The 15,007-nt window shown below is 42.3% G+C and overlaps 1 protein-coding gene across 1 annotated transcript in view; it reads right to left on the bottom strand.

Annotated features, from left to right (window-relative positions):
* Positions 1–2,840: 2,840 nt before the first annotated feature.
* STK24 (serine/threonine kinase 24) overlaps positions 2,841–15,007 on the bottom strand; it is a 30,764-nt gene continuing 18,597 nt past the window's right edge. The window contains exons 3-11 of the mRNA XM_081858216.1: positions 14,784–14,840; positions 13,049–13,157; positions 12,704–12,861; positions 11,513–11,698; positions 10,071–10,216; positions 8,317–8,440; positions 6,587–6,655; positions 3,941–4,077; positions 2,841–3,062 (exon numbers count right to left, since the gene is read on the bottom strand). Of these exons, the coding sequence (XP_081714342.1) occupies positions 3,023–3,062; positions 3,941–4,077; positions 6,587–6,655; positions 8,317–8,440; positions 10,071–10,216; positions 11,513–11,698; positions 12,704–12,861; positions 13,049–13,157; positions 14,784–14,840 (1,026 nt within the window). The 3' untranslated portion in view covers positions 2,841–3,022. The remainder of the gene's footprint in view (positions 3,063–3,940; positions 4,078–6,586; positions 6,656–8,316; positions 8,441–10,070; positions 10,217–11,512; positions 11,699–12,703; positions 12,862–13,048; positions 13,158–14,783; positions 14,841–15,007) is intronic.

Genomic DNA, 15,007 nt, shown 5'->3' with positions numbered 1-15,007 from the left:
AAGGGACGAGAAGCTGTATTAGCTACTCCAGCCTTTCCCATAATGGTGCTCTCTAGAGGTTTTGAAGTGCAACTCCCATCAGCACCAAGAAGCATAAGCCGATGGCCCTTCTGACACTATGCACATCGAAAATGCAGAAAGCATACATTGCAATTTTGCATTTCCCTAGAAGAGCACAATTCTAATACATTGTTTAAAACGTGACACCCATTAACTTAAAAGGCCAAAATAAAAAACAAATAGCAAAGTTTGAGAAGTGATTTGGAACCACAATCCAAATTTGATCATAACCAGAAGAGAATTGCAATTTTACTTTATCTTCTAACAGGAGGGTGAGAGTGAATGTCATGACATCAAACGCAACAGGAGTTGCCCTCCTGCAGCCTCCCACCTGCAAGCAAATTTTGGAGGTGCATAGGAGGAGGAGAAACCCCACCAAAGTACAGTCCATTGTATAAGCAGGACACCACAACTGGACATCCTCACCCCCACAAATTATTGTTCTGTAATCCTATGCATGTTTACTTGGGAGCAAATCCAACTGAATTCAGTGTGGGATTTGGGTAAACAGGCATACGATTGGGGAATCTTTCAGCAAGTCTTCAACTAAACACCTCTGTTAAAAGCCATCTTTGTATAAGATCTGCCCAATTATGCAAATATAGTACTGCAAAAAAACCTACCAATTAAAAGAAAAAGGCCACAGTCAAGGTGTCTCTTGAAGTCCAATGCCCAAATCTTCAAAAGAGTTTTCTGCCTCAGTCTCAAACTGTGAATACTCTTAACAAAGTGAATTGCAATTATTTTTCTTACAGTAACAGATCGTTCACAAATAAATTCTAGAAGCTCCGTTTGGAAAATGCTGTTAGGTCTTAGGCTCCATGTAAACTGGAAACTGGATCACGTGTGTGAGGAGTTTTCCCACAGGGTACCCTCTTCAAACTAAAAGTTGCCTCTTTTTCACCAGTACTCTGCTCATATGATTCAGGCAGGCTGGTCTCACTTTCAGAAGTTACTTCCTCTCTGTTTTACAAGATTCCCCCCTTCCCTTTGTGCCTCGTGTCACAGCCCACCACAATCATTAGAGCGCTCCAACCCTCAGGGAAGTCTTTTCAGGGAGCCTTAGGGGCAACCCTATAGAGGAGGAGGAGGTGGTAAAATCAGTTTACATCAGACCAACCATTTTAGCAGGCAGAATATGGTATAAGTGTTGGAAGTGAATTTTCACACCTGGGTCATCTTTAGTCCATATGGCATAGGAAGTTCTCACTCGAGGTGTGATCAGGCATGGTTGGACTCAAAAGGGTACGTTCCGAGTTCAAGCTGGACTTTAACATGTTTAATATTATCAAGCCTACCCTCCTTTACTTAGGAGCAAGTCCCACTGAAATCAATAGTACTTACTCCTGACTAGACATGGTTGGATTGTGATGTAAGTCATTGTCAGCAACCTATTTTCTTTTGTTAGCCCCTTTTAATAATTCTTCGCATGGATGGTATTCCATTCGCCTCAAGGAATTTCTTGAAAAGAAATAGAGTCAATGGAATATCTTATCAGATATTTATACAGCATTTACAAAAAAATATTCCCAATAGGCAAAATGTTGACATTCTACTGATTTCTGCCCATTGTAAAAGAGGCCGAGTTCAGAAGATGAACCACAAAAGATGTAACAAGCAAATATACAGATATTTAACTAAAGTACAGCAGTGAGAATATCTATTTTAAGTTTTGATGAAATTTCAAGTATTCTCCCCCTTAACAATGGATCTTGGATACCAAGTTAAACCAAATGTATCTCTCAACGATCATGATTAAAAGTTTTCATATACATAAGCTTCATATATTTTATATTGTTTTTAAGATCACCATCTTACAAATTGCCATTATCCAGCCAGAATCTCTTAAGTGGTGTTTCAAGAGAGAGAGAAATATTTAGTTGTATGAGATGTTCTGATTTTACAAGGAAGTTTTAAAAAAACAAAAACCCTAATAAAACTGAATTCAGACTTTGGATTGGCACAATTTAGACTGATAAAAAAACAAACCACTAAAGCAAACAAGTATTAGAGAACCTCAAACCAAGTGATTCAGGAAACTGAAATAATCAATGTCGTACCATGATTAGAAACCCAACTCTAGATTAATAAAAAGAATAACACCGTGTAACAAAACTAGAGCAAACTTTGCATCTGAGGTACAAACCAGATTTTTTTATAGCACAGCTTTTTGACCTACAAATACAAGGTCAAATCAAACCTCTGGTCATACGGTTCGAAAATGTCATATAACAAAAGGCAAGCCAATAATCAGTTGTGACCTGCCAAAATATTTACCTCACTAGCATCATCTACAGAGAACTTGGCCATTTGTACAGAGGGATTCTATATGCACATTGAGCGAGTTTTGAGTAAAAAAAGTGACTATATACAAATCTGTACACAGAGCCAATGGTATGTTTTCCAATTCACAGATTCATCGACTTAAAGCAGTTGTCTTCAACTTGTTCAGGTCCGAGATCCCTCTTAAATCCCAACCTAAAATATGATACCCACTTAGTCCCCACCCCACCCCTTTATGTCATCTCCCAATCTTATGCATTTTGTTAAAATAAGACCCTGAAAGAAAACAGTGGCCGTACCATTGGGCCGCCCACTTTTAGACTGAGACATAAATCGCTTCTGAATCTGGATCGTTGAGTTGAAGACCAATGACTTAAAGCAAGATACCTGAGATTTCACAATAGCTTTAGTTTCCTAACTGCAATCCTAAATATACATCTCAGAAATTTAAAAAGATACCTCCTTTGAATATGTGCATTATTGTTTTTTTCTTTAAAAAAAAAAAACTATACAGAGCTGAAAAACAATGCCCTTGCTATGTTGTCCATTTGTGTTGCTGCACCTTCAGGAATGTCCACATACTGGAGAGCTCGCCACTGAAAGCAACAGTGGCAGACCAGCATTTGAGGAGGTGCCTATAGGAGCCACATCGAACAAGCAAATGCCACGAAACAATACTTTAGTGGGATGATGTGCTTCCTCCTCCAGTTACTGAGTACCTGGGGGGGGGGGGGAGAAATGGTGTCATGAAAGCAAAACCGGTGATCAAGCTATTTTGTGATGGCAGTTAAGATGATGCTTTTCAAGCCTATGACTCTAGAGATGGAGGCAATCTCAGAAGATTCCAAAATCCATCCAAAACAAACCCAAGTTTGGGAAACACTCTCTAAAAAGTGCCCAGTTGGTCCTCCCCTGCCCCTCATATGCTCTGGTAATTTTACTCTCTTTGCAATTTGCTATGCTCTCATAAGACATTTGCTCAAATCCAGAGTTTGTGGATGTCTTAAAACCTGCCACTACAGTGGAACCTCGGTTGTCGAACGTAATTTGTTCCAGGAGACCGTTCGACTTCCGAAACGTTTTGACAACCAAGGCACAATTGCAGGTGGGCAAATTCCATTGGAGGAGGGGAATGGAGCAACCCGCCTCGGAAGCCGTTCAACTTTCAAGGCACGTTCAAAAATGGAAGCATTCACTTCCAGGTTGTCGGCGTTCGAAAGCCGAAATGTTCTACTTCCGAAGCGTTCGGCAACCGAGGTTCCACTGTATACCCAATCTGATAGCAAACAGTAAATTAGTGAATAACTCAAGACTATTCCTTAGATTAAAGAGTCAATGGTTCTGCTAATAACTTATGCCCTGTGACATCCTTGATTGTAGGAATGTTCCCCACTTACTAAGTCATACAATATTACCTAATAAGCATGAGATCAAACAAGCAGGGATTTCTGCTAGGAGAATTCACATCTCCTTCTGGCAGAGAATTCAGGTTTCATACTCCTTGGCCATGTGGGTTAGGATACCATTGATACATTTACGTTGAAGGAACCACACTGAATTGGATAATACTGTTTCCTGCTAGCTGGCTTTACTATACCTCTGAAGCCTCTCCACGAGCTCTGTCACCATGGTATCTGAAATGCCTGGACATGCTTCTTCAGCCAAATAGATAGCCTCTCTCAGTTCTTCTATGGAGCCCATGTTCCCCCCGCAAGCTTGACTCCTCTCTTTTAGCTGAATCAAAATAAAAAAGGGTGTTAGCCATGTAACCATTTGAAATGCGTATACAATCTAAATGAGCAAAAGAGGTTTTTTTAAAAATCAAGTACACTTTAGGTCTACAGACTGCATGGAGATCTACAACGTAAATTGAAACTATTGTATGTTATCAAGCAAATCTCAAGGAATCTCTAAAAGCACGAGCAGGGCTTTAACTTGACAACTGCTTATAAATGCATGGTTTAAGAGCCATAATGCAGGGCAACATTCTACACAGACACATGTATAGCAGCGTCATGTCCCTTATTTTCAGCACAATAGCCTTTCCCATCCTGATCTCCCTCCCTGTTCCCTTTAAAAGCACCAGGAACTCACAGAAGTAACCAGGAGGCTGCTGTGCCAAAAAAGGAAAGTAATTTTACTGCACAAATAAATTGCCTCTAATGGCAACGAACACATTTAGTGAGTCGCTAGGCCACCTTTTCGTTGGGAAAGAGTACTTTTTCGTCTCCTAATAGGAATTTGCCACTCCATGCCCAGGACTCAGAGTGGTTAAGTTTTAACCCAGCAAAATAAAAACTGCAGCATCGAACACACAGCTAATATATAAAAAGCAGCCGTGTGTGTGTGTGTGTGTGTGTGTGTGTGTGTGTGTGTGTGTGTGTGTTAGTGTGTTATGGGGAATGGTTGGCACCTCTCACACCACAAGGTGCTTCTCTGGCGCTGTGGTGTACGCGGGTGGCTCTGTGGGTTAAAGCACAGAGCCTAGGACTTGCCGATCAGAAGGTCAGTGGTTCGAATCCCCGCGATGGGGTGAGCTCCCGTTGCTCAGTCTCTGCTCCTGCCAACCTAGCATTTCGAAAGCACATCAAAGTGCAAGTAGATAAATAGGTACCGCTCTGGTGGGAAGGTAAACGGCATTCCCGTGCGCTGCTCTGGTTTGCCAGAAGCGGCTTAGTCATGCTGGCCACATGACCCGGAAGCTGTACGCCGGCTCCCTCGGCCAATAAAGCGAGATGAGCGCCGCAACCCCAGAGTTGGCCACGACTGGACCTAATGGTCAGGGGTCCCTTTACCTTAAGAAATGTGGGCTGCACTACAGCAGCTGCCGCCCGCCCTCTTCAAAATAGAGGTGGGAGAAGGACTTCTACTGCTTCTCCTTCTAGCTCACTAACATAACTGCTAATATCCCCACCTCCCACCATGAGGTCTTTAAAACCAGGAAGGGAACGGGGAGGAGAGGGGGCAAGAACAAATGCCGCTTCATCACAGCACTGCGTTTCTCTAACCAGGGTTTCCCAAACGTGGGTCTCCAGCTATTGTTGGACTACAATTCCCATCATCCCTAGCTAGCAGGACCGGTGGTCAGGGATGATGGGACCTGTAGTCCAACATCAAATTGGGAACCCAAGTTTGGGAAAAACTGCTCTAACTCTTGAAGACCAGAAGATGGACAGATACCCGCTTTATGAAGTACTCTGCAGGCAGTAATGTGTACTCCCAACTCTGGTGCATATTAAATTCAAGTTTCGACAGTCTATCCCCTGCTGCTACCGTGGTGTAACCTTCCCCCAACATGGAGCTCGCCAGATATTCCTGGACTACAGCCCCCATCATCCCCAGGCGAGGTGGAAAGGATGCCCTAGTGCATTTCAGCATCAAGTCCTGGTTCAGACTTCCATCTCTCCCAAAATCCCCCTGGGCCTTAAGCTAGGAAGCTGCTCTATCTCAGCTCCAGCCTCCCATCTGCTGTGCAGCAAGAATGCTGCTGACCTTCTTTGCAGAGTTATTGCAAAGACAAGATAGTCTTAGAGCTTCTGAACAGGGCTACATAGATATTTAATTGTTACTACTACTATTTCCAATATGAAGGGATCAAAATATCACTGCAACTCAGGGTTTCCCAAACTGGGGTCTCCAGCTGTTTTCATACTACAATTCCCATCATCCCTGACCACTAGCTAGGGATGATGGGAGTTGTAGTCCAAAAACTGCTGGAGACTCATGTTTGGGAAACCCTGCTCTAATTCTCATTTTTTAAAAAACGCAATCTTTCATTTATCCTATATGTACTTGAAAGAAGCAAAACTAATTACATTTGTTTTCCTGTATTTTCTCCCATCATTTCTAAAGCAGAGGTGGGGAACACCAGGCACAGGGACCAAATACACAGACTCTATTTGTTGCTTGGGATACTTCCTCAGGCCCTGCCTCTCCTACCCAGACCACAACCCTCACCATGCCAGGCTCCGCAGTCTCTCTGAGAGCATCTGCCTGGCTGGAACGGTTCCCTAAATGGCGAAAGCATCTCTAGCTTGCCAAGAGGGAGGAATGTATGTATATAGACTTTTGCATGTCAGGAATGTAGCCTACTATACAAAAGGGAGGGTCATATATTTTGCTCCGCCCATTTTGTACCTGGCCCCACCCACCACAGGCATAAGTCCCCCAACCAGGAAGGCTGACCACAAGGCAATGTGGTCCTCACGTTGACTGGGAAACGGTGAACCTGATGGAAACTTACCTCTGTGAATAATGGCGATATGATTGTTGATAAGCACCGAGATAAAGGACGCCTTTGAATGGTATTTTCCTTTGGGAGAAAAAATAAAGAATTCCATAATACATCAAGGGAGATAAATATACTGAACCTTTTCTCATTCTTTTCCTATATTCTACATTTTATGCAACACACACTTCCAAGTACAAATACATCCAGAATTCATTAATACATCTTTGAAATTAATATTGCAAGCTGAAATTCAATTTTGAACAAGTGGAACTCCTTCTGTGTATCCCATAACAAAAGTTCTATTACAAATAACAAGGAAATGTAGTTAAACAGATGATTAACTACTTTATGTAGCAAAGTGTACTTTAGGATTCTGAAATATTTCAGATGTGCAATACCAAATAAGTTAAATTTGAGGTGGGTGGGAAGTATGTATCTGATGAAACTTCAGGAAGGAGATGGTTTACTATTTGCAAGAATATGAAACAAAGCAAGGGAAGACATTACAGGAACACATGTGCACATGCTTAATGCGTAAACAGGGGCACCGGCACACTGAGGATGGCAAACAACTACTGCATCTCTGCCACATGCCAACCCAGGAATATCCTTCAGCGGCACTAATACAGTGGCTGCTGCTAGCATCATCAGATGCAGCATTGCAGGTTTGGGTACGCAGACTCTGTGATAGGGATAACATTAAAAATATCCCATCTGCAAGCTACTTGTCCCAGAGATCTGGCAAAGCCCCTTTTTCACTGTTGTTCCCAAATGCCCAACACCCGGTTGGTTGTCAGGCACTGGGGAACCACAGCGAAAGGGGCTTTGCCAGCCCTATGCTTGACACTTGGGAAGTGCTGCGCACAGGAAGCTGCTGCTTTGAAAGCCCTTTTTTCTGTACTTCCAAAGGGCTGGCAAAGCTGCTTTCTGCAAGGATCAGCTATGCGATCAGGTTCCAGCTGTGTCTATCTGCCCAACATCTGACACCGCATATAAAGTCAGGTCTTGGGTAGGTGGGCATGGTTTGGGGAAAATTGCCTCTCAGGCCAAACTGGGACCCTTGCGGGGTCAAAACTGGCCCATGGGCCAGAGGTTCCCCAACCCTATTTCATTTCACAGGAATTTCAATGGAACCCAATGCTGCTGTTCTGCTTGCACAACCAACACCTGCTTGTGCAACGAAATGTCCCCCTCTTCTCCTGCAGCCCTCTGCACACCTTCTTGACTGCTCCACAAAGTTGAGGGCAGGGGTCGGCAAGGTCTACCTCGCCTGGGCCGGTTCACTCCAGTGGAGATCCCTCCATGGGCCAGATCGCGTGTGTGTGAGAGCACACGCACCCGTGATTTCCGGCATCTGCGTCGACACAATTTCCAGCGACTGCGCATATGCGATTTTCGGCACCGCTGAAGCAAGTTCCCGCGCTGCGCTGTGCCAATTTAGCACAGCACGCGGAGACTGGCCGAGCGGGCAGCTTGGGGTCCGGTTTAACAGCCCCCGTGGGCCGCTTGTGGCCCATGGGCCTTAGGTTGCCTACCCCTGGTTTAGGGCACCTCCTGGAGCTAATTTTGTGGCTGCACAGAGAGAAAGAGCAAGTCCTGTTAAGCAAGAGAAACACTGCATACAGGGTACAACCTGAAACCTCACATGTAAGAGCCGTAAGCTGTGATAATGAAAGTTGAAAAGCATGCGCTGCTTCTTAAAGCACTTTCAGTTTCTTGTTTCCTCCAGTGTCTGTAAATACCTTGTTCCTTTCCCACTCGTGTAGCTGAGTAGCTCCATTCTCGAGGTTCTTGGGATCTTTCTCTCGGATTGTAAATATCCAGTCACCTGAATCACTGCCACCTGAGGCTTGGCCATCTGTTTCCCTTTAGCACAAATATTTTTTCATGGGTTATTGCAAAGAAAATAATCACTTTATTCATATAATTGTCATTGGCTGTTAATAAAACTAAACTGGCAAACTCGAACATGATTACTTTAAACCAACACCATCAACAAAATTATAAGTTTTTATAGAAAGAAAAAGTGGTCTGAAATAGGTTTTCAGTAATTAGGCGCCAGAATTATTACATCTAGCATAAATTACAAATCTGCTCCATGATCCGTTTCTGGATTTATACAATCTTAAAAGGTAAAGGTAAAGGACCCCTGACAGTTAGGTCCAGTCGCAGACGACTCTGGGGTTGCGGCGTTCATCTAGCTTTACAGGCAAGCCAACGTCTGTCCGCAGACAGTTTTTCTGGGTCATGTGGCCAGCATGACTAAGCTGCTTCTGGCGCAACCAGAGCAGCGCACAGAAACACCATTTACCTTCCTGCTGGAGTTGTACCTATTTATCTATTTGCACTTTTGGCGTGCTTTTGAACTGCTAGGCTGGCAGGAGCTGGGACCAAGCAACGGGAGCTCACCTCATCGCAGGGATTCAAACTGCCGACCTTCTGACTGGCAAGTCCAAGAGGCTCAGTGGTTTAGACCACAGCGCCACCCACGTCCCATGACATTATACATCTTAGCAGCATGCAACAAGCCCGACTAAAGCAGCACTTTTAAAATCCTGTCCTACAGCTCTCTTATACACAAGGGTGCCATGCTTGGGGCATGCTTGCTTCAGAGTATTCCTCCTACACTTCATGGGGGGGGGGGATTAATTTTTAAGTTTTTAAAAAAACAAAAACAAAAACAAAAAAGCAACAACAACCAGATTAACAAATTTAACAAATCTTAAGATTAACAGTTTAAAAAATAAAAATTAATTTCCAACTGAAAAATCCTTAGAGCTTGACTTCCCACTCTTATCTTCATGTTGTTTTTATCGCCCAAACTTTCCTTCTGCATTATACAAAAAAAAATCTTATCTATTACAAAACTTTGATAAAATTATTTTCATAACTCTTTCTCAAATCCCACTCATAGTTTCATTTATCTATGATTCTACCCCAAATAGTCCAAAAAAACAAAGAAATGCACTCTTAAAACAAATTCTTGATCTCTTACTTGCTGTCCTCATATTCTTTTACTTCTAAAATCCAACTTTAATTAAAACTTTCCCTCCCACACTTCAGATAACAGGTGACTGCTCCTCCAGAGTTATTTCTGTTACCCAAAGCATTGAAAAAGGAAGGATTATGTACATACAGGGGTACCTCGGAAGCTGAACGAAATCCGTTCCAGAAGTCCATTAGACTTCCAAAACGGTCGGAAACCAAGGTGTGGCTTCCGATTGGCTGTAGGAGGCTACTGCAGCCAATTGGAAGCCGCATCAGACATTCGGGTTCCAAAGAATGTTCACAAACTGGAACACTCACTTCCGGGTTTGCGGCATTCGGTAGCCAAAATGTTAGACTCGCAAGGCGTTTGGAATCCAAGGTTCGACTATACTCTTAAAGTTACGTTACTTTTTAGCAGTTTAATTTTGAGTATGTCCAAGATATATTGTTGTTGTTTTTTTAAGCTTGCCCCACAGCATCAGCAGTATTCTCCTGCTTTCACACTTACCCATCTGAATCTTCAGAGCTGGAGTTATCATGGTTCTGCTCAGACTTCCATCTTTTATGCCTGTCGATGAGATCTGTCAAATAAGAGGTTTTCTTTGCATTCCGTATTATAAACTTGTGCTTCAGGAGTTCTTTTGCCGTTGGTCTCTTAAAAATAAAAGCAAGTTGCTTTGCTTAATACACTTCAGCTGATTTACGAGGAGAAAACTTAGAAAAAGAAACTGAAGTCCACCAAAATGCTAAACACACAGTTACTGAAGACAGACACCAGGCATTGGTATATTCTAAGTAATGTGTATTTGTGGCTAATGAATGCTTAATTCTCCTGTATTACTTTTATTCCTTTCTCAGCATATAATGGGGTAGGCAAACTAAGGCCCGGGGGTTGGATCCAGCCCAGTCAACTTCTAAATCTGGCCCACAGATGGTCCAGGAATCAGCATGTTTTTACATGAGTAGAATGTGTATTTTTATTTAAAATGCATCTCTGGGTTATTTGTGGGACATAGGAATTTGTTTGTGGGTTGTTTTTTTCAAAATATAGTCCAGCCCACAACATGGTCTGAGGGACGGTGGACCAGCCCACGGCTGAAAAAGGTTGCTGACCCCTGGCATATAGATTTCACTAATAATATACATAGGTGGAAAGATGAGCCATAGTAGACTTTAGGCATGGATTCACTGATACTTTTAGACGGACTTGTCAATGCAATACATGGACATCTACCTAAATCCCTAGCTGCCAATCAAGCGTTTCCCTATTCCACATTCCAGAAACAACCATTGCACACAACAGGAAGGTGGTCAATGCATTGGCTGAAACTCTTCGCCATGTCCAAGTGCTTCCATGACAAAAATAGTTGCTAATCAGTAGTATAGATGGATCATAAAAAGTTAGAAACAGTTTAAAATGTAGGTAGCTTGTAAACCTCCATCAAAATATTTTGATCCTAGAGAATATAAGAAAGCTAAACGATTTTGTGGAAGTGACACCTGTTTGTCATCAGCCTGAACAAAATGTGGACTGAATACACAAAGTGAAACCCACATGAACATGGTTTTGGCGAAGATTTTTGAATTTGAAAGAAACCCTCACAATTCTCCTTTATCTTCACTGAAAGAGGCTGTTTTGAATGAAATGCTGCGGCAACCCAGTTGGATAGGTGAGGTACAAATAACATTATCATCATTATTATTATTAAATTAATGTGTGGTCAATTTTTTTCAAAGTAACATAGGAAGGAGAAAGGCAGACATTTTCAGGATAAAGCTCCACAAAAAACAGGGGCATGTCAGAATAAAATTATTTTGTTGTTAAAAAATGGATTTACAATACACAGAACATTCAAACGTTATCGACAGTTCAGTCTTCCATTTTCCCACATGTGCGTTAAGCAACGTGACCAAAGGTATATGGGGTGTGGAAAAACCAAAACAACTTACAAAACTTGGGTCCTTGTTCAAGCAGGCTTCAACAAACTCCTTCAGAGGTTTGCTATAGTTTCCTTCTAATGTTGGTGGGTTGTTCTTTGGGATCAGGAAGAGAACTTTCATGGGATGCAGCTCTGAATGTGGAGGCTCACCTTTCGCAAGCTCTATGGCTGTTATGCCCAGTGACCAGATATCTGCCTGTAACACAGAAGCCATCTTACTTACAGTAGGAGGGAGACAAAAAGGGAGCCCTTTCACTGAAACCAACTGCAACATTTCATTCATTTCACTGACTGATCATTCATTAAACAAGTACACCCTTCCCTCTGCATCTTAATTTTAGGTATTCAAAATAAGCACTCAAAATAAACATGAGTGGTCTGTTTTTCAAACCCGTTTACCTAACAATTCTGGAAATATTATAATCCTAAACACTTGCATGAGCAGTAAGGGCTATACAAAAGTGATCCAGGTAAATCCTCCTAAGAAAATTTCAGCGTGATGTACAGTCTGAAGGTCCTTGTGTGAGAGACAGGGAAGCAGAAATCTCTCAGGATGAGAGGCTGGGAGAAGAGAGGAATACCCCCAGGTGAGAGCTGGGAGGACACGCCCTTTTCGGTATGGGACAAAGATTAAGATATATTGGGGAGAGAGGATCCTGTACTTTTTATCTCTTCTATCTTTTCTTTCTTCTTTTATTTTCTCTCTCTCTCTCTCTCTCTGTGTGTGTGTGTGTGTGTGTGCGCGCGCTTGTAACTAGTTTGTCTTTTATTGTACTGTGATAAGTGTTAATAAAACATACAGTATATATACAAACCTATATATAGAAAATATACAGTATACAGTGGTACTTGGTTCTAGAATTCAATCCATTCCGGTAGTCCGTTTGACTCCAGAAACCGTTCAAAAACCAAGGTGCAGCTTCCGATTGGCTGCAGGAGTTTCCTGCACTAATCGGAAGCTGCAGAAGCCGCGTTGGACATTAGGCTTCCGAAAAACTGGAATACTGACTTCCGGGTTTATGGAGTTCGGGAGCTGATTTGTCCGGGAGCCAAGCCATTCGAGTACCAAGGTACCAGTGTGTGTGTGTGTGTGTGTGAATATCAGAATGGCAGAATAATATTATTTCACCTAACAAAGACAACAGAAGAAAAGATTTTCAGGCCCAACTCTGAACCCTAAGCAGTCCTCCTTTAATCTTACCTTTGAATCATACGCTGACTGCTTTATTACTTCTGGTGCCATCCAAAACGGTGTACCCACAAAGGTATTTCTCTTTATTTGTGTATCAGTTAGTTGTCCAGCGACACCAAAATCTGCTAGTTTGACTTCTCCTTGTTCAGACAGCAGCACATTAGCAGCTAGAAAATATTTTTTGGGAAAAATAATGTTGAGTTCGAATGTTTAAGCTAAACAGGTTGGCTTAGTCAAGGACCCACAGAAATAAGGACTAGCTTATGTGATTTGATTTCAGTGGGTCTACTCTAACCATGACTAAGACTAGATCCAACCCAAAGCATTTGAAACACAAACCCTACAAAGTTTTACCTTTAATATCTCTGTGGATTTTCTTTTCTGAATGCAAATAATCAAGGCCTTTCAGAATCTCTCTCAATATCGTAGCAATCTGGATTTCATCAAGAGACCCTGGTTCTAACTAGGAGAGAAAACACAACAGATTATTTTTCCAGATAAATGTCACACAATTACAGCTGATAAACCTTTGCAGGTGGGGGAATTGAAGTCAAGAAGTTTAGGCAGTCATACACAATAGAGGAGAAAACGTGTGAAATCAGCAACGACACAAAACTACAGAAGTATTTATTTTGACCTTTTCTGCACATTCATGTTCTCAGACAGTGGCATTACAAAAAGCCAACTCTGGGTGTAAGCTTTTCTCCTTTGGAACTGGGATAGGCTGCGAGGAAGGCTGCGAGGAATTGGAGGGAGGGTGCCGAAGAATCAGGCATTCAGCTGGAAGGGAATCTGCTCCCCTCAATTCAACAATCAGTTCAATACTGAATCACCTATGGAGTTTTCCATGTTTGACTGGGCTGCTCTAAGAGGACAGAGCCGTTTGAGGCAAACAGCCTCTGCTCACTCATCATTATTCCAATTTTATTACAGCGGATCATGGCTCACAGTTTTCCTACTCAATATCCGAGGAAGATGATTAAGAATGGGGCATTTATTCCAATAAAAATCAAATGACACAATCAAAGTACTTTTCCCTATACTATTACGCCAAGAACTAATGGTTCAAGTACATAAATTTACCCTTTTACTAAAGTTAGTTAGCAGAAATTTTTGAGGCTTACATGAAGCTGGCTTGGAATCATCAAAGTGAGGGTGGGAAATAAATGCAAAAAATAAATAAATTCCTATTGGGGAGATCCAGTGAAGCAACAACTTTTCTTCTTCCCAACTTCTTCTTCCCAACCGCAGAATGCCGCGGCGAGACTCCTTATGGGGTCCTCGCTGCGAGATCACATTCACCCGGTGCTATACCAGCTGCACTGGCTCCTGGTGGAGTACAGGATCAGGTTTAAGGTGCTGGTGTTAACCTTTAAAGCCCTATACGGCCTAGGACCCTCGTACCTACGGGACCGCCTCTCCCGGTATGTCCCACAGAGGAACTTACGGTCTTCAAACAAAAACATCCTGAAGGTCCCAGGCCACAGAGAGGTTAGGCTGGCCTCAACCAGAGCCAGGGCCTTTTCGGCTGTGGCTCCAATCTGGTGGAACGCTCTGTCCCAAGAGACTAGGGCCCTGCGGGACTTGACATCTTTCCACAGGGCCTACAGAACAGAGCTGTTCCACCAGGCCTTTCGTCAGGGCACAGCCTGACTCCCTCCTTTGGCAATCTTCTCAGAACTTTAGCCTAATGGTTGCCATCAATTTGAGCTGAATTAATTTTATAATGAAATGATTTTAGAGTGTTGTACTATTTTATTGTTGTTAGCCGCCCTGAGCCCGGCTTTGGCTGGGGAGGGCAGGATATAAATAAATAATAATAATAATAATAATAATAATAATAATAATAATAATTATATTCCCCCTTGCACCTCCTATGTAATTCAAGATATGACCTGGAGGGTTGGGGCACACCAGAGCAGTTTTTGGGGTGCAGGAGTGCTGGAGAGGAAAGAAAAGAAGTTGAATGTCTTTCTGTTTAAGCAGTCGGACATCACTGGCCATCACTCTGAATTTATAATGCACATAGAAACAACTGCAAATTCAGATAAATACCCTTTAGTTCCATTACTATAAGCTGATTACTTACAAGGTCAAGAGCAGAACCTCCGCCAAGATATTCCATTATTATCCATAATTTTGTATCCTGTAAAAGTAGAAAAATAATTATCTAAATATCAGCCAAAAAAAATTTGAGAATTTGTTTTCATTAATGCTTTATATAGAAGTAAAAAATAGTGCCCAGTCCCTTTTCCTTTTGTGCCCTGCCTTCTAAAATGTAAGCCTAGGGAGCAAGCATTGTCTTACCACAAA

Source organism: Podarcis erhardii (genome assembly GCF_964252035.2).
Source record: "Podarcis erhardii genome assembly, chromosome: 4".
Taxonomy (NCBI): Eukaryota; Metazoa; Chordata; class Lepidosauria; order Squamata; family Lacertidae; genus Podarcis; species Podarcis erhardii.
Note: the sequence above shows the minus strand (reverse complement) of the source record. Positions and strands in the feature narration are given on the sequence as shown.